The sequence below is a fragment of the Ictalurus furcatus genome, chromosome 24, assembly GCF_023375685.1.
Source record: "Ictalurus furcatus strain D&B chromosome 24, Billie_1.0, whole genome shotgun sequence".
In the NCBI taxonomy this organism is placed as follows: Eukaryota; Metazoa; Chordata; class Actinopteri; order Siluriformes; family Ictaluridae; genus Ictalurus; species Ictalurus furcatus.
The window spans coordinates 15,633,816-15,655,210 of NC_071278.1; the positions used below are offsets into that span (position 1 = coordinate 15,633,816).

The following is a 21,395-nucleotide window of genomic DNA, read 5'->3' on the forward strand; positions in this document are numbered from 1 at the left end:
GAGGCTATGCTAACTATGCTAACAGTCTGAGCACAAAACAGAGCACCAGGAATCACATTCTGTGCTATAATGCGATGTTGATCTCCCTTAAAGTTTGCTTTGATTGTTCTAGGTTTACACTTTTACATTGCACAAATTTTGTAACATTTTGTTTAAGTTCAAGAGTTTCTTTAACACTTATTTGTTTAATCTTCATATAAGATGTAAGAGAAGATATTTGTTTAAATTTTATTTTGTTTTTGACCATTAAAACTAAAATAATTTGTTGTTTGCCTTAATAAAGTGGGTAAATAAAAAATACAGTAGTCAAATTCAAACCTCTTTTTCTACTGGTCTTTGTTTAAAAAATATTAAAATTTATCAATAATTACTGATACCGAATGATATGAAACTTTATATCGTGATGAATTTTTTAGTTGTACTGTCCAGCCCTATGTTTGACAGACATAATACTGAGAAATACTGAACATAAAACCTATTAGTAAATGTCAGCTCAATATTTTAGCCTGTAGCCTTACTGGAGTCAGTTAAATTCAAACGTCATGTAAGTAAAAACTGTCACTGAATTTAAAAGGCTACAGACACTTTGACATTTGTAGAATGTTTGAAAATCTCATTGGATTAAAGAATTTCTAGTGTTCCTATGAAAACATTGGCAACACATGTTTGTTATAATCTTAAGGTCACAGATACTATTTGCATGTTGTATGTACTAAACCAGTGAATGATTATATTAAAATTAATGCCCCAGGTGACAGCAGTGTAATATGAAAAGGTCCATGGAGAGGTTGAGACATGACACACGAGCAGTGTCAGTTCTGGTGTAAATGGGCTCAGTCTGCAACCCCTAAGTCAACCCCTTGAGGATTTTGCGATCACAGAAATGAACGCAAAATCAAGCAAACTCTGCAATATTCGGAGGAGCTTGCAATTTTCTTGATTCAAGTAGTTTTCTGGGGGTGGGAACAAATTTATTTTTGAAAAGCAGCAGCAAAACACCTCTTAAAGACCAACAGAAACATACTAAAATATTTGTATTGGTTTTTCATAAGGATAAAAGTCATAAGGATATAGTTCTGCCTTAACAGTTAGTCTTGCAGTTAAGACCCATGTTTTTTATGCCTTTAAATGTCATGTATGTTTTACAGGCTGAACACTTGTAGACGAAAGGTAGCTCATGAACTTAAATGGATAATGATAATAAAGTAATGAAGTAATGCACAAAATCAGTCTATCAGAAAAAAAAAAAAACATTTGAGAAAAAATGCTGGACTTTTTGGAAGTATTTACCTTCCTCGCCTGTTATAGACATTCCTCCAAGAGCCCTTCATTAAACCACAATATTTAGTTCATAGAGAGACATACAAAACCCTTCTGCAAGTAGAGAATTGTAATAATGAATAAAAAAAGGAGTAAATTCCAGAACTGCTTATAATGTCCACTGATTATAAGCATTTGATATTGCTTTAGCTTTTAGCTAGGTTTAATCCACTGTAAACACAACAAATCTCTTGATGATGGAATGTTTTGACAGCAATCTTGGCTTTCTGGAAGCAGCAGCATTCTGTGTTTACCTCTCCCCTCTGCGCAATAACTGGACTCGAATTACTAGCAACCATGAAAGTCTGCCAGAGTCAGTCCATTCTCTTGATCATGCTGGTTCTTTATGTCTAGCCTGAGTGAAAGGAACATGAAATTACAGAGTGGGATCTGAACAGACTACAGACAGAGAGGCAGGGAGAGAATAACTTTAATATAGTGCCTCAGTGAGAGAACTGCATGGATAAAAATGTAATTTTGTCTTATGAAGCTTATTACGAAAAAAAAAATCTCTCAGATTCTCACAGCAGAATAGCACACATTCTGAGTCAACATCCGTAGTGCTGTGTTTTACAAATCGATTATTCTGGTGTATGTACACAGGGATTTAAAGGTTTATCCTCGTCAACAAACAAAGATGCCATCATTATGGACCGTCATTCTCCTACAGTGAATGTCAACGTATTGGTTGACCATGTTTTCCTACAAAAGGGAAACATACACACTGATGGATATTTCACATAGTCCAACACTGTCGGGTCCATTTCATTTAGTTTCATTTCACTTCATTTCTCTCTCTCTCTCTGTTTGTCTCTTCTCTTTGTCTCTCCTGAGTCCTGCTTGTGGACACTCTGTAGGATTGCTGTCTTGCCGGTGTATGGAACAGCAGCGATCAATTCATCAAAGTGTCATGCCAAAGCGCAGCGGCCCTGTAGCAACAAAACAACAGCAGAGGCAAAACAAGCATGGCTAGGTTGTCGAGGTTCTCTCTGTAGTCCCACTAAACAAGGTCAAAGCATTTCATCAGTTTCCGTGTAGGCATGCACTTTCACTTCTAAAGCTCTAACACGATGCGTGAAATCCAAACGCATGAGTAGGCAGCAAGCACTCGCCACTCTTCTATTTTCTATTCATTGTATAATTTTGTGCTTCATGCAGCCTTCACTGAATTCACACAACATTTTACAGACACCTGAGCTAGGGGAGAACTGTAACACCATTTTGGATTTATTCTTTTCTGCACAGATCACTTTAATACATCATCTCATTTTATAATGCCTCAGTTTTGGTTGCCTGGCAGGGTGAACTTAATCAGATGTTAATGCAAGCTTTGTTTGACTCTATTAGCTTTATGAGATGACTGTATTTTACATAATGCTTTAAATAGTTTTATATTAAACAGTACTTGGTATTGGGCTTTATGATCCTTGCATGTAATTCACACAAAATACATTTTGTTATTTCTCCAGTAAAACGACATTGATTCCACTGTGTAATATGAATACAATATGTGTATTAGCATTTTATGGAATATCTAATGTTACCACAGACATCATCTCACTACTCACCCCTTTGCTGCTAGAGTTTATTTTAAAATATTTTTGTTATGCATATTGTTATTTAAAAGTTATGTATATTGTGTATATTTTTATACACAAATTCAGATACCTGATAAAACATGACATTACATAGATTACAGAATAGTATTAATCCTGCAAGCCTTTAAATCCTGAAACAGTTGAGAAAGTCTTAATGTTCTTCTTGATGAGTAATACAGGTTATTATTTTATTCTTTGCTGAACAAAGACACATCTGAGCAGATGATATACACCTGAATATAAGTCTTAGTTTTAAGTATGTATATAACTCTGCTTCTTCATTGCATGTCTACCACCAGGAAGACACAACATCTTGTCAGGAAGGTTTGAGCAGTGAGATTTTGTATACAAGGACTGAGAAAAGAGGATTTGTAACTACAGGCACTGCTTTAGCATCTCAAGTGAAGTCAAGTGGCTTTATTGTCATTTCAACCATATCCAGCTGGTACAGTACACAGTGAAACAAAACAACGTTAGTCCAGGACCAAGGTGCTACATCCATCCATCCATCCATTTTCTATACTGCTTATCCTACAGGGTTGCGGGGAACCTGGAGCCTATCCCAGGGAGCATGGGGCACAAGGCGGGGTACACCCTGGACGGGGTGCCAATCCATCGCAGGGCACAATCACATACACATTCACACACCCATTCATACACTGTGGACACTTTGGGCATACCAGTCGTCCTACCATGCATGTCTTTGGACTGGGGGAGGAAACCGGAGTACCTGGAGAAAACCCTCGCAGCATGGGGAGAACATGCAAACTCTGCACACACAGGGCGGTGGCGGGAATCAACCCTCCAAAACTACATGAGACCACACAAAACTAAATAAGACCTACACATTTCTACATAAAGTGCATGTGCAAACAATACAAGACAGCACAATAACTACTAAAAGAAAACAATAGGCACATTAAGAGACATTGTAGTGCCAACCAGTACAAAGTTCTAGTGTGGAAGTGTCAGATATGTCAGACAGTGCAAGATAATAACAATATAATAAAAATGCTGTGAATGTAAACATAACATACTATGACAAAGCATTCAGCAGATTAGTTTATGCCATATATGGACATAGCAGTTATTGGGGTAGCAGCCAGGTAAAGAGTATAATGGTGACAAGAAATTAAATACAATGTTTTTTTTGTTTTTTTTATAAACACAGTAGCAAGGACAAAAATGCAATACTGTGTGTGTGTGTGTGTCAGTCCAGTCTCTGAGTATTGAGGAGTCTGGCCGTGAGGGCTGAATGCTTTGGTACCAGACGGCAGGAGGGTGAAGAGTTTGTGTGAGGGGTGCATGGGATCATCCACATTGCTGTTGGCTTTCCAGATGTAGCGTGTGGTCTAAATGTCTATGATGCTAAGGTGGAGGAAGAGAGACCCCAATGATCTTCTCAGCTGTTCTCACTATCCACTGCAGGGTCTTGCGAAATGGTGCAATTTCCAAACTAGGCAGTGATGCAGCTGCTCAGGATGCTCTCGATAGTCCATGTAGATGTAGACTGTGGTGAGGATGGGGGGGATTTTCTCAGCCTTCGCAGAAAGTAGAGACACTGGTGGGCTTTCTTTGTTATGGAGCTGGTGTTGAGGGATCTAACTCTGCTACAGCTAATACTTGTGTGGCATAGCAGCATAGATTAGCAATGTGAATGTAAAGTTAATTGCTTTGACAGAAATCTTTTGCTGTTCATTCCAAATAGGGGATAGCAGAGACTATTGGAGCAAGTGGGAGAAAATCTATTGTACATGACCTCAGCTGAGCATAAAAATGATCAATTTACCATTTTGCTAAACATGCAATTATACAAGACACTTGGGATTAACAGTTATCTGCCCATTAAGCCAACTATAAAGCAAATATTGGTGACATTCAGAAATTACTACAGCCCATATAAACATAGTGTTTGAGAGGTCCTCCATGATACTGGAGCCCATCTACTGTACAATGCTAAGATGACACTGAACTGAAACAAAAATGTCACTGCCAATAAAGTGAGATGATTCAAGATGGGTATAACAGATTAGCACAGAGCAGGTAGATGTTATCACTACATTTACAAAGCCAACTAGATTGATTAATAGTTTAGTAACAACTAAAGTCAGCCTCTGTCTTGATTCATGTGAGTTAAACAAATAAAAGGTTAGCATTACTCAATACCAACAGTTGATTGTGTTCAGATAAAGGTGATTCAGAAAATGGGAACTGGCAGATTAAGCTTAACACAGCACCACTCATCTATCGGTTGAAATATAGCACAGAATGTGCCAGCAGTCTTCTAACAAAAGAACAGCTGGATACATTCAGAGTATGCAGTCAAAGCATAGAACATGATCATTGCTGCTTCAGATGAGAAGAATAATGCAGAGATTGTTAGCAAGGTGATATAGAGGGCAGGAGAGATGAATGTAAAATTCAATGTTTTAGGGCGCAGTCCAAGGTAAAATCGTGAAGCATATGAGTTGGATAGTAACATGGGAAGAAATGTGCATGCAGACAAAGAGATAATTAAATACCTGGCACAGTACCTACCAAATTAATCAGCAGGTACAGCAAATTTGAAACAATTGCTACTGAAACACATGGAATGATTTGGTCAAATGACTATGAATGGTGTCAAAATAGCTCTGTTGGAGTCCTACAGGTACCAGTATTCCCATAGGCTGACATATCCAAGTAATGCCTCAGTGCATGTTTGCTTCAGTAGGACTCCTGACTAAGGCAAAATGCAGCTATTCACAGACTGAGAAAGAATCCTCACAGTTGTCACTCCTAACTATCAGAAATACACCTGCGACTGGCCTAGGGCTTTCACTAGCTGAGATATTGATGGGGCAAGTCCTTTGAAGAGTCTGGTATTGCTGAAACCCAGGCAGCATCCATCGTCATGGAGACTCTAGTTGAATTACAATACAATTAACTTTTCAAATCTTTCAGCATCTTTTGCCCCAGGTATCATCAGTGAAGCTAGCTGGAACCATGGTCATTTTACAGGCAGCTCAAAGACACCATTGTCAGGGCACAGCTCTGATTGGAGTAGTGTTGTGCGGACCAGTGATTAACAACTTTAAAAGTGTAACTGATGCTGATATCAAAACAAAGTAAAGAAAAAGGAGTGGTAGACTGCTAAACCAGCCCACTAGGCTTACAGATTTTGATATAAGCATAAAGATAAAGACTAGGCCCTACTGGTGTGCTGGGTACTTTTGAGTACTGAATTCATTTTATGGAAAAGACAGAGAAAGTGGACAGTACGAGAACATGGTCACATGAAATGGTATATTTTGGTATATTTCTAAGAAAGTTGTTGGAGTAAGTGCTAGATTCTGTATAACACCCTTAAGGATTATTTGGTTTTATTGATCCCTCATGGGGAAATTAAAGTGTTGCAGCAGCATGATATTAAGAATATAACATGATATTAAGAATATAATGTTTCAGTGTGCACAACAATATGGTCATGTGGCTAACATAATGCGTTATGTAAAGCTTGTGTGGGTGAAAATGTGTAAGGAGAGTCTTAGAGTCTTAGAAAACTGGAATATATTGAACGTGCTCCAAGGTCATGCACAAGGTTCCATCTAGCACTCTTAAGGGTTGTTTGGTTTGTTTCTCTGGAGGACCCTTAAAGACTATGTTTAATAGAGTATAATAGAGGCTTTACCTATTCTAATAGAAATCCTTTATGAAGCTAATGACCAATAACTATTCAAAGAACTGTTAGGGGAAATGTGCAGTATGACTCTATGCTAACAACAATATGACCATATATCTAATGTTGCATTATATACAACTTTGTATGGGTAATTACAAGTGAAAATAAAGAGCACACACAAAGTGGGATGGTCTGAATATGCTATAAGGTCATGCAAATAAAAACATCCATTCCATGTAACATTCCATGCCTTTCCATTAAAATTTATTTTTCAAGAACACATTCTCTCAACTAACATGCGTGATCCAACTAATCCTATAATTGGTCCCTTTCTTGAGTCAAGGTGATATATGAAAGCAGTAAAATGTACTCCAGGACCAGGGTAAGGAACCACTTTAGAATGCAGATGACCCTGTGTGTGTGTTAGGAACTGGAACACAAAGAATAATGTTGAGTAGGGTGGATCCCCAAGGACCTTCAGATGCCTCAGAACCTCTGATAAATAGCTTCTGTATGAAGACATGACTAAACATGTGCCGAAGTCAATAAAGTAATGAAAAAATAAAATAAAAGGAGAAACTGAAAAATAAAAGGTGACAGATAATGATAAAAGGAGGATGTATACAGTTCATTTTAGTCATTCATTCATCTTTAGAAACCGCTTTAACCTGGCGAGGATCACAATGGGTCTGAGCCTATTCCAGGAACTCTGGGCACAAGGCACCATTCACACACATATACATATATCATGTACTCATTCACACCCAGGGGCAATCTAGCATAGCCAGACCCAGAGGAAACAAACATAAACACGGTGAGAACATACAAAAGTCCTCAAACACAGTAATCTGAACTCAGGACTGTTGAGACTTTAGGAAATAATTATATACAAAAACAGAGGCTAGTCTTTACATTACATTATCTGTTACATTATCTGTTATCTGTTACTAGTACTGTCTTTTACATTATCAAGAAAACATAATGTACATCACTTGAATGGCTATTTCATTGTTCCGCAAATACTATGCATGATCATAAGGTGTCAAATAAATTAGATCCTACTATTCTAAAAAAAAATCTCAGAGCAATTTAGGTGTCAATAATTAGGCATCAACAAACTTTCTTTAGCCTTTATGTCTGAGTGAACGCAACAAGAAGGAGCATCTTTTGAATCATGGCTGCAAACACTTTGACACTAAAAGGAACTGTAAAAGGAAAATCAATAAATGTATCGGTGTATGAGAGTTTATTTTTGGTTCGCAGTTTCATCAGCTGGCATGTTAAATGGAGAAGAAGCTTGGGTCATAAGGACAAAAATTCTTCTTGGTATTCAGAGATAAACCAGTGCAATTCAATACAAAATATTTGTTTTTGTTGCATGCCTAGTGGCCTGTTTGTGTAAGGCCAGGAGTGGCACACAAAGCAAAATATGTGCAAGGACACAACAATACAGCCAAAGCTCTAATGTGAATAAATGTGGATAACCTAAACTTTATAATAAAAACAATTAATTCCCAAGATTCACCCATTCTTCAGTGTAGTGTAGACTTGTACCTAAAAACCTCTGCTGTAATGATAAAGACCATAGTGCTTCACCAAACTTGGTGCTATATAAATTGAACAGTGTACACAGTGATGATTTAGAATTGCACTATCCAGTGTCACATAGAAGAGGTTCCCTTTTGAGTTTTTCATTGCCACTATCTCCTCTGGTGTAAACCTAAATCCCACAGGAATCTAAATCTACATCTGGAATTCTGTAAATCTTTGTGACAATGGCTATTGTTAAAGGCACTATATGAAATATACAAATAAAATTGAAAGAATTAAAGGAAGACCTTTGTTAGAACTTGCCAAATGGAAATTGTTAAAGTCAATACCTTTTCATCTTTGATTCTGTGCTAATGATTGTAATACTGTAAATCCAAATCTCATGGTTTACAGAGAGTCATTGTTAAGTCTGGGAGAAAGGCTTTCCTTAATCCTGAACTAGTCAACTATATACTGCCTAAGTTGTACCTTGCTTTGGATAGAAGAATCTGCCAATTAAATAAACTTGGTTATTTTTGTACCCTGTTGGTAAGGTAGAATAATGAGTATACAGAAAGTAGTGCATGTTTTCCAGATTTACTACAGATTAATTTGCTTAGGTCCATCAAGCTTCATTTTGAACAGGCTTCTTTCTTCTTATTTTATATTCTTTTTTCTTATTTGGCTGTTTACATTCCTGATACTGACCAGAACATCATTGCCATTGATTCCCTTTTATTGTTCACACTGGAACTATGTGTTGTTACCTGTCCAACTCCAATTTGTAAGTAAACACTGTTAATATAAGCTCCTGTGGAAAATGTTAAATATGAGTCATCAAACAAAATGTCAGCTCTGCAGTAAATTAGATACATTTGATAAGATAAAGACAGAAGTGTAAAGGCTTTGTGAGAGCATCCTGTAGTGAGCAGCAGACGGCATAATTCCGTTATTTATTCACGTTATAGTTTTGCACAAGTGAAGAAGCTTCTGAATAACAGTTGCAGATGTGCAGACCTCTCTCATCAACCAAATATTGATCCCACAGTATTATAAAAACATGTGAGAATTGCTTACATTGATAGTCACTGCTTGAGCAGAATTATCTGCCATACATTATATTATTATACCATAGTGCTATTGAATTCTCAAATCTGATTGGTCTGAAGGTGTTGATTAAATTTCTGTAACAACTCTGACAGCTGTATTGGCTATATTTCAAATCAAAGGTTTACATTAGTATGTTCATTCCAATACATTATCATTTCTATAAGCTCTTTCTATAATAATTCATTAACAGGGACTTGTGTTGCAGATGCTCCACATAGTCTGACACTAATAAAATGGGGGGAAAAAATAGATAATGTTGATATTTACTGTATCTAGCAATTATTATTTGTATGTTTAATATTTTATTATGGAAGGAGTCTCCAGTGTCAACTGCCACAGAAGAGTTGACAGTTTACAGTAAAATGACCAGCTGCATTTTTTTTGTCTTATAAATTAATAAAATGTATGATGTCATTCATTACTAATTTAAAGATTGTAAATGTTGGCAAATTGCTGTGTAGTTATTAAATAAAAACACTATTGGAAAACAATCACCCTAGGCATAGTAATATTAACTCTGCTTTGTGTCCTCGTGTGTGTGTTTTTTTCCTTAACATATTTACATTTACAATAAAAATGGCATAAAATCTTAATTTTATGGGATGTGATTAGACTAATAAAAGGAATTTATTAATATTTTATATCAAGTTTTATGTAAATGTACCTAGACATAAACACATCCAAGCCTTTCTTTTAAGTAGATATGAAAGATCTTTTATATATAATATATTTATATAGCTTTTGCATTGTCCAAAATGAAAGTTACTTTGGATAAGCAGCTTCCCAAATATAAATTCTCCAAAATCTAAATGAATTATAAAATATATACTCTTGAATTCCAACATCAAAAGTAGAATTTGGTGTTTGTCTCCTCTTTCAGTACAGTTAATGCAATTTCATCAATGTCTTCTGAGGTGACCTTATTTTTTTGCTTTTCAGCTAAGCTGTAGTCTCTGTTGGTGTAGGGAGAAAATAGCCACCACAAAGCTCCATACACTCATAAAGAAGTCCGTGTGCAGAGGTCAAATGCTCTTTTGGTGCTGGTCCGTGCTCACTTTACTCCAGATAGGCTGTCTCCCAGGATCAGGTGAAGACATGATGGATTGTTTGGTGCTAGCACACATTTTCTGGCCCTGGAAAAGATTCCCCCTTTTGCTCTGGTCAGAGATCAGCTGCACTCTTTTTTTTTTACTAAAACTAAATTTACTAAATTTAGTTTTAGTAAAACTAAATTTGTTTGTGTCTTATCATAGCCACCATGACTTCTGAAATATTTGCAAGTGTGATTCTGTAACTCATAATCTGTTTGTTTATAGTTTTGAACAGTGCACAACATTTCGCTGGCAGCCAGAAGAGAATTATCTAAAACTAAAACCATCCATGGGCCTTTCTTTTGACTAGAAATATTTTGTGAGAATTTTCTCAGATTGAAAAATGCTTGAGGTTTTCTGTTTGGTCACATTTTTTTTTACTTAATTACTAGGTTGTTGAGAATGGACATGCAATGATTTAGAAGTCTGAATCCCGCTTCTGCTAGGATGTGAATGGTGTAATTTGCAGGATATAAATGTGTAAACGGCAGCAGACAGATCTGCATGTTTCTTCCATGCTGTCATTGTCTTTAAAACATGCACGAACCTAATTACTCTAAATTGTTTGGTGAGCTGTTGGATCTGCTAAATATTCATGCAACATTTATGAAAGCACACTATACACCTAGAGATTCCTTTTTTTCACTGACAGCAATTGCACTTTAAACTCTTCTACAATCTCAACATTTGATATGTATAGACATTCTCCTCCATTTTGTCCCTGGTTTGTCCTCAAATTTTGTATTTCTAATTCCTACTAATCAACCCCCATTGAAATTCAGATCACAATCCACTTTAGGGCTAAACAAAAGGTTTTGTTGTATTATAAAAGGGGCTTAACATTCTGGATCTATTATTTTATTCTTCACTCCATATTGTGTCATGCATTTAAAACCATTTAAAACCTCATTTCAATAAAAAAGAATCTATTTTAGATTTGGCAGCATTAAGGACTGAATTATCATCATTAATCACAGATTTGAAGGGCTTCTTCATGGTTCCATTGTCCAAGTTAGTCATGTATTCAGTTTATGTGCTGGATAAATGATCATGTTTTGCAAAATTTATTATGTGAATTAAATGAAATGTATATTATTTCAAAACATGTATATAATTATTTTTTTTTTGAAAAAAACAACAACAACAACAACAACTTTTGTTTTAAAACAATTACATAGCATCTTTGCATTGAGGGTTTGCTGACTTTGATGTGTTGATGTATTATTGTCAGCCATTTTCTCCTACATCACAAGCACTGTGTATCAAATTATGCCTTCTGTTATAGGGCGCCATTTGTAAAATGTTGCATATTCTAAAATCCTGCGCAGTTTTTACACATTTAGCATTGCTAAATGCAAAAAAACAATGCTATACAATTTTTAAGTGTGACATTTTCAAACATTTACATAGAAATTCATACAAATTAATGCAGTAATGCAAAACTATAAAATAATGTATAAATAAGTCTTAAATCTAAATGTACATTCTAAATGTTAAATGTAAATGTTAAATATAAATGTTAAATGTAAATGTTAAATGTAAATCTAAATGTCAAATGTTTCATCTAAATGTTGCACATTGAAACTGAATCTTACAGAAAATACAGTAATTGTTCATGCCAACGTCAGTTTCTCACATGGAGAAGGGCCCTCTCACACTCAGCCACATCAGGCAGTTAACTAAAAAAGACCGGAAGAATTAGCCCGAGTAATAGAAAGAGCGGTTGCAGCTGGCATTAGGGAGGCTCTTCAGGAGTGTCCTACACTTCCACCAGGCACAAAGGCTTCTTTAGAACCAGCCACCACTCCATTGCCATCAATAAGTTCTGAAATAATGAGTCTTAAAAAATGTAGGGGCAATGGCTAACTAGCTAACTATGATACAAGCACATGATACTAGCTAGCTAGCCAGTTAACCATCGCTGCTGGTAGAGCGTTAACTGTAAGACCCCTCCATTTTTTTAAACTCATTATTTCAGACCATACCGATGGCAATGGTGTGGCTGTTTCTAAAGAAGTCTCTGTGCCTGGTGTAGGTGTAGGGCCGTCTGAAATAAGATATATCTTTTGAAGAGCCGCCCTAACGCCACACTCTAAAAACTTTAAGTAGATCTGAATAACTACATTTAGTACCATCACACATAAAATTGAGTAGATATAATTAAAATCCCAAGTCAGTGCAATAGTAATCCGAAGTGAAAACCACAAAAAAATGAGTAGATATAATTGAAAAGCTATGTAGATGTAATAGAAAATGAGAGTATTATTTAACAAAACAAATGTGTTACATTTACTAAAGGTTTTTAACTGAATTTAATTCATACTGGGCTTTAAATTATCAAAATTAATGTTACATTTACTTATTTAAAAAAAACAAAACTGTATTTACCCTTTACTCCAGGAGTAGTTTACTTGAGGTCAATATATTTAATGAAACCAAATGATAGATATAAAGCTACTGTCTACATATTAACATTTTAATTAAACAATTATATGTCAAATTTGACCATTATAACATGACGTCAAGTCTAAATTCAACCTGGCTTACATTTGTAACAATGTCCACGCTACAAAAACAGTGAACTGAATTGAATAAACCTGTATGAATTCTTACAAACCTGTATGCCTTTTCTTCAGTGGGACACAAATGAAGATGTAAAGCAGAACGACAGAAGAAACTGACCCTCAGTTACCATTCACTATCATTGCATCTTTTTTCTATAAAATAAATGAATTGTAAGTGTGTTCCATAAAAGAAAGACATACAGGTGTGGACAACATTAGTGTTCATAGATGACAGGATTTTTAAAACTATATCTCACACAGTAGGCACTTCATAAAGAAATATTACCATTGAAAATAGAGCACAGAGAAATATAGTAGATAAATAGTTTTCCTTTGCAATTAACATTTATTTGTGAATTAAGGCAAGTTCTTCACTTATGCAGTGTTCAGTTGGTTATGTCCATTTTTATGTTTAAATACATCTAATTCTGAAGAGAACTTGGTGCTAGTCAGCCATCCAGACAAGTCAGAGAGAAATCTGGTGTGGTGTAGGTAGGACTGGAATAGACGTCTGTGCAGGCTGACAGGTTAAGGCCAACATCTGTAAGTCCTTGATGTCTTCAACTGGGGCTCCCCACGAAAACCTGCAATAAAAATAATTCAGTTCAAAAACAGTCATACCCATTACAAAGTATCTCATCTTGTCACAGGAGTATTCCCATCACTGTAACTCTTATGATACCTATAAACTCCAACAAAGGTTCTGAATATTTCTTTAACATGGCATGTTGTGATAGGTCCACTGACCTTGTCATGCTTCAATTTACTAGGGATGCACCGAAATGAAAATTCTTGGCCGAAGTCGAAACTGAATATAATGAAAAACTTGGCCGAATACCGAACACGTTTTTTCGCGTTTTTCCCATTTATTTTACCATTTTTTTCACTGTTGGATAAATTAAATAGTCAAAATGTGCTTTTTACTATTTTGTCTTGCTTTTCAAAAAAAAAAAAATCAATTACAAAAGCTACAATTTCAAAATATTTATTTAACACTGAACATTTTTTTTTTCATTCCAGCAGGCATAGGCTACCAACAGGGCACAATATAACTTTAAATAAATAAATGAGCAAAATAAAAATATTTTTATGTGGTCATCTTTGCGCCCCCCTTGAATAGCCTATGTTAGGCCTATAACTGACTGCTGAAAGAATGGAACACTCTGTAGCCTACAACAAAAAAGTGCATTAAAAAGTGCATTGACAAGAGTGCAAAAAATGGTTCTATTCGGTTCTATACGGCTGATTATATTGCTTGCGTCCCTGTACACCTCGCTGAGTATTATAGTAGATATAGTATAGTTAGATACGTGTTAATGTTATGTTCCCTTAAATAAATACGTCTTTACCTGCTTCCGTACTCTACTCCCTTACGTCTTGCGACGTGACAGAATACTCCGGAACAGAAACAAACAAACGCACGCGTCCACAGTAAACAATGTCACAGTTGTCAACATCCGAAGAGCATGCGCTCGTGCACGTAGCTTGTGCATGCGCGCGCCCCCTCATCGCTCCAAGCGCGCTGCCGGAAGTGGAGGTTGTGAACTTCGCGCATCTCACTCTGGTTGCTAGGCTATTTGGCGCGTCATCAAACACGTCATTGTTCTCTCAAATTTATTCGGCCTTTTCACTTATTCGGCCGAACACCGAAAATGTTGCTATTTTTGGCCGAATAATTTCGGTTGCCGAACATTCGGTGCTATAATTTACATGTAATTTTCATAAAAATAAAAACAAAAGCAGTATTCTAAATGAAAAAGTAAATATATTTGGTCTGTAATGTGTGACAAAAATTTGTTAAGTCATTTTTGTTCCAAAAGTAGACTAATTCATATACATCAGTAAGTGCACAAGCAACATATTTGTATTATTTCCCCTGACACCTGTTCTGAGGGTGTTATTCTGCACCATGTATTTTTTATTCATGCATTTACAAATCCCGTCTGTTTAGATACCAAAGCTTACAAAGGTGGAACATTTTAATCAATGTTATACATGTGAACGCCTTTACCATTCATTGATGTGCTGTGTTGTGGCTCCGTTGAGGAGTTCGTCAATTACACAGTGAAACTGTATTTCAAAACACTAACAATAATGAGGTTTGAGATTAAAAACACAGTAAGAGTTACTACAATGTAAAACATTTTCATCTACACTCACCACCCACTTTATTAGGTATACCTGTACACCCGCACATTCATGCAGTTATCTAATCAGCCAATCATGTGGCAGCAGCGTAATGCATAACAATCATGCAGATACAAGTCAAGAGTTTCAGTTAATGTTCACATCAAACATCAGAATAAGAAAACAGTGTGATCTCTGTGACTTTATCCGTAACGTGGATGTTGGTATCAGATGGGCTGATTTGAGTGTTTCAGAAACTGCTGATCTCCTGGGATTTTCACACACAAGACTCTCTAGAGTTTACACAGAATGGTGTGAAAAACAAAAAACATCCTGTGAGCAGAGGGTCTGCTTGTTGATGAAAGAGATCAGAGGAGAATGACCTGGTCTGAGCTGACAGGAGGTCTATAGTAACTCAAATACAGTGGCAAGAAAAAGTATGTGAACCTTTTGGAATTTCATGGTTTTCTGAATAAATTTGTCATAAAATGTGATCTAATCTTCATCTAAGTCAAGGGTATTGACAAATATAATGTGTCTAAAATAATAACACAAAATAAATTCTGATCCCTCAGGTCTTTATTGAGAACAACCAAAAAAAAAACCTCATAGTTCTTGTGGAAAAAGTATGTGAACCCTTGAGTTACTGACCTCAAAAAGCTAATTGGAGTCAGGTTTTAGCACACCTGGAGTCTCGTTAAGAAAATGAGTTTGGAGGTGTGGACTACAGCTACTTTGACTGAAAGTTTTGGAGTTGCTCTGCACAAGAAGCACATGTTTATGTGAGCCATGCCTCGCCAAAAAGAGCTTTCAAAGGAGCTACAATCAAGAATTGTTGATTTACATAAAGCTGGAAAGGGTTACAAAGCGACTTCAAAGACTTTCACCAGTCTACAGTTTGGCAAATATTCTATAAATGGAGACACTTTGGGACTGTTGCTACTCTACCAAGAAGTGGGCGCCCAGTCAAAATGACACCAAGAGCACAACGAAGATTCATCAATGAGGTAATGGAACAACCCCGAATGACAGCCAAAGATTTGAAGGCATCATTGGAACTGGCTAACATCTCTGTTCATGAGTCTACAATACGTAAAACATTGAACAAGCAGGGTATCTACGTCAGGACACCACGAAGGAAGCTACTGCTTACTAAAAAGAACATTGCTGCATGCCTGAATTTTGCAAAAGAGCACATTGACAGATGAAACTAAGATTGAACTATTTGGAAAAACCACACAGCACTACATCTGGTATAGAAAGGGCACGGTATATCATCATAAAAACATCATCCCAACCGTAAAGTATGGTGGAGGAAACATCATGATTTGGGCCTGCTTTGCTGCATCAGGACCTGGGCAGCTTGCAGTCATTAAGGGGAAGATGAATTCCCAAGTATATCAGACAATTCTTCAGGATAATGTGAGAATCTCTGTACGTCAGCTGAAACTTTGTAGAAGTTGGGTGATGCAACAGGACAATGACCCAAAACACCAGAGCAAGACCACAACAGAATGGCTTCAGGAAAACAAAATCCGCATTTTGGAGTGGCCGAGTCAGAGCCCAGACCTCAACCCAATAGAGATGCTATGGTATGATTTGAAGAGAGCCATACACGAGACATCCAAAGAATATGACCAAGCTAAAGCAGTTCTGCCAGGAAGAATGGGCTAAAATTCCTCCTGAACGATGTGCAGGTCTGATCCACAGCTACAGGAAGTGGCTGGTTGAGGTTATTGCTGCCAAGGGGGGTCAACCAGTTATTAATTCTAAGGGTTCACTTACTTTTTTCCACTGCCATTTTGAATGTTGAATGAATGTGTTCAATAAAGACATGAGGGATCAGAATTTATTTTGTGTTATTATTTTAGGCACATTATATTTGTCAATACCCTTGACTTAGATGAAGATCAGATCACATTTATGCAGAAAACCATGAAATTCCAAAAGGTTCACATACTTTTTCTTCCCACTGTAACTACATCAGAAGACCACATCAGCTTCTACTCCTGTCATCCAAGAACAATAATCTGAGGCTATCATGGACTCAGACTCACCAACACATTTTTTTTTCTAATCTTCAGCTGTCCAGGTTTGATGAGTCTGTGCCCATGATAGCCTGTTCTTAGGTGACAGGAGTGAAACCCAATGTGAACTTCTACTCTTGTAGCCAATCCACCTCAAGGTTCGATGTTTTGTGCATGCTGTGATGCTTTTCTGCTCACCACGGTTGTAAAGAGTGATTATATGAGTTACTATATCCGTCCTGCCAGCTCAACCCAATCTGGCAATTTTCCTCTGACCATTATCAACAAGGCGTTCCCAACCTCAAAACTGTCGCACACTCAGTGTTTTTTATTTTTCACACAATTTTGCGTAAACCTTAGAGACTGTTGTGTATGAAAAATCCAGGAAATCAGCAGTTTCTGGAATACTCAAACCAGCCCATCTGGTACCAACAACGATGCCACAGTTAAAGTCACACCCTTTCCCCATTCTGATGATCAATGTGAATATTAGCTGAAGCTCTTGACCTGTATCTGAATGAATGTGGCTGCCGCCACATGAATGGCTGATTGGATAACTGCATGAATGTGCAGGTTTACAGGTGTTCCTAATAAAGTGGATGGTGAGTGTATTTTATCAACATTAACTTACAATTATCAAAGAAGACTTCTCTTTTTGCTCATGTCTTCCTCAGGTAGATTACATATTGTCAGTAGATTACATATTGTTAAATCTGTGGTGTTGAAGTTGCCAATTTAAATAATTAAAATGGTTCCAAAATTTACCTCTGCTTTAGCTCACAGCGATAAATTACAAAATTATATAGCAGCAACCTTATAAAAGCTTCAGAATATAAAACATTACAACTCTAAAATGATATTTAACATTAAACGTGGGAGCCACTATATTAAAAAGTCAAACAAAACATACTTTTTTGCTTACCTTTACCTCTGCGTGAAGTGGCAGTTGGCCAGACGTCTCTTTGCTATCGGGGATATGACAGCATAGCTGCGACAGCATTCAGAAAATTACACCCTATAGTTGTGTATGCACAAGAACATGGTCAATATTTCATTAACTTTTGCTAGCTGACTACTTACCAGGATTTGCAAGGAGTCTTGCAGCTGCAACCACTCTTTCTATTACAAATTGGGCTAATTGGGTTAACTGCCTGATTTGGCTAAGTGTGAGAAGGCCCTTCTCCATGCGAGAAACTGACATCACACACTGGGGGCGTGACCAATTACTGTATTTATTTTTTTTATATTCCGTTTTCATGTGTGACATTTAGATGAACATTTATATTTAACATTTACATTTAGAAATAACATTTACATTTAACATTTAGGGTTTACATTTAGATTTAACATTTACATTTAACACATACATTATTTTATAGTTTTGCATTACTGCATTAATTTATACGAGTTTCTCTCTAAATGTTTAAAAATGTCACAGTTATAAATTGTATAGCATTTTTTTTTTTTTTTTTTTACATTTGGCAATGCTAAATGTGCAAAAACTGAGCAGGATTTTAAAACATGCAACATTTTACAAATAACGCCCCATATTCTGTTGTCTTTGAATTATTTATACCTCAGCAATATCGAATTCTTTAATCTGATTGGTCAGTAGATTAGCAGGCTAATTTTCTAACAGCATGGCTCTGATAGTAATTCTGACTACAAGGCAAGACACCGGTTTATATTAATGCACTATTCTAAAGAATTTACAAACTACTTGTATATCAGATGCTTACACAATCTAAGGCTAATGACAAATGTATTTTTAAAAAATCCTTGACATTTAACAAAAAACAAACAAACAATTCCAATCACTGATACAGTGCCCTCCACTAATACTGGCACCCTTAGTAAATATCAGTAAAGAAGGCTGTGAAAAATTGTTTTTATTGTTTAACCATTTGAACTTTTGTTTAAAAAAAAATCACAAAAATACTCTGCTCTCATGGATATCAAACAACAGCAAACATAACACAGGTTTATCCAATAAGAGGATATGTCTTTTTGGTAAATATAGGTGTGCAACAATTATTGGCACCCTTTTAGTCAATACTTTGTGCTACCTCCCTTTGCCAAGATAACAGCTCTGAATCTTCTCCTATAATGCCTGCTGAGGTTGGAGAATACATGGCAAGGCATCTGAGACTATTCCTCCATACAGAATCTCTCCAGATCCTTCAAATTTTGAGGTCCACACTGGTGGACTCTCCTCTTCAGAACCTGTGGGGTTTAAGTCAGGGAACTGGGATGGCAATGGCTGGACCTTGATTTTGTGGTCAGTAAACCATTTTTATGTTGATATTGATGTTTTGGATCATTGTCCAGCTGGAAGATCCTACCACGCCCCATTGTAAGCTTTCTGGCTGGGGCAGTCAGGTTTTCATTTAATATCTGTTGATATTTGAGTCCATCATGCCATGTATCCCAACAAAATGTCCAGGTCCTCTGAAAAAACAACAGCCCCAAAACATTAAAGAGCCACCACCATATTCAACCCTGGGCATGAGGTACTTTTCCATATGGCTACCTCTCTGTGTGTGCCAAAACCACCTCTGGTGTTTATTGCCAAAAACTCTATTTTGGTTTAATCTGACCATGGAACCTGATGCCATTTGAAGTTCCAGTAGTGTCTGGCAAACTGAAGATGCTTGAGTTTGTTTTTGGATGAGCGTAGAGGCTTTTTTCTTGAAACCCTTCCAAACAACTTGTGGTGATGTAGGTGACTTCGGATTGTAGTTTTGGAGACTTTCTGAACTCAAGATGCAACTAACTTCTGCAATTCTCCAGCTGTGATCCTTGGAGATTTTTTGGCCACTCGAAACCATCCTTTTGACAGTGCGTTGAGACAATATAGACACATGTCCAATTCCAGGTTGATAAATAACATTTCCAGTTGACTGAAACTTTCTAATTATTGCCCTGATGGTGAAAATGGGCATTTTCAATTCTTTTGCTATTTTCTTATAGCCAATTCCCATTTTGTGAAGTTAAACAAACACCAAAAGGACTGGAAGGGCATGGAAGATGACTAAAGTTGATAAATTTCCTTGTTAAAGAAAAACCCCTTCACAACATCTAGCCAAGTCAAGAACACTCTGGAGGAGGTAGGCATTGTCAAAGTCTACAATCAAGCGACATCTTCATGAGTGTAAATAGAGATGGTTAATTTCAAGATCAAATCACTGGTAACACTCAAGAACAGAAAGATCAGATTAGCTATGTTAGTTTGTCCAATTACTTTTGAGTCTCTGAAAATAGTGGGACTCTTAATGGCTGTAATTCCCAATTTTTGTTAAACCCATTGAATTAAAGCTGAAAGTTTTCACTTCAAGCATATCACTCATTCTACATCAGAATGACATGTGATGAAATAAATAAAGAAAGAAATGAGTACAATGAGACTTCTTCTGTATATTAGATTTGAAGAAGAGATAATATATGTAATATAAATAGGAGACCATAGCACATAGCATATGATTGAATTTAATAGCAATTAATTAAATATGTGGGTGTAAATCTGACCAGAACAAATCATTTAAGGGAAGCTTTTTCTTTGATGAATGGAGTGACATGCAGTAGTTAAAATTCCACACGCAGAACGATAACTTATGAGTGGCCATTGACAAGTACGCAAAAGAGAAGTGCAATTAACGCCTTGGAGGGGAGTCAGAGCTGTGGGCAATGGGAAGTTATTAAAATTACTGGCATTAATAACCAGAACCCCTCCCCCTTCTCCATGTGTTACTGTGGAAACAGTTTATTGACCAGCGAAGCACAGGCAGCCAACAATATGGGCATTTCACACACACAGGATTGCTTAATTTTGGAGGGCTCATCCTGTCTAATGACTTCACACAAAAATTAGTTCTCAGTAATTAGTTTTTAAGAAAGCAGTGAAGATAATGCCATTAAGCATGTAGGCTGTGTGTCTGTTGGTGGTCTAAATAGCAGCCATCTATTACACTGTATGTTGCTGTATATTATCTCTGGAGGAAGACTTGTGAAATGCTTGTTTTGGTTGACATAAGGAGGTTTATTTCAATATTAAGAAGTCTATGTCTGATTATGTCTCTTTGTCTTTTTCTGTCTTTGTTTCTCAGCTCAAAACTGCAGTTATACATTATATAGTCCAAATGGGACGATAGAAAGCCCTGGATACCCTTACGGATACCCAAACTATGCCAATTGCACATGGGTGGTTGTGGCACAAGAACACAACCGGATACAGCTAGTTTTCCAAGGGTTTGCTTTAGAAGAGGACTTTGACATACTGTCTGTCTACGATGGGCAGCCAAGTCCTGGAAACCTACGAACCCGGTGAGTAGTGCAATTTCTCATTAACAGTTAAGGGGGTGTCATATAAG

The 21,395-nt window shown here is 36.6% G+C and overlaps 1 protein-coding gene across 1 annotated transcript in view; it reads left to right on the forward strand.

Moving 5' to 3' along the window:
* csmd2 (CUB and Sushi multiple domains 2) overlaps positions 1-21,395 on the forward strand; it is a 362,365-nt gene that overhangs the window by 14,548 nt on the left and 326,422 nt on the right. The window contains exon 2 of the mRNA XM_053612473.1: positions 21,132-21,348. Within this exon, the coding sequence (XP_053468448.1) occupies positions 21,132-21,348 (217 nt within the window). The remainder of the gene's footprint in view (positions 1-21,131; positions 21,349-21,395) is intronic.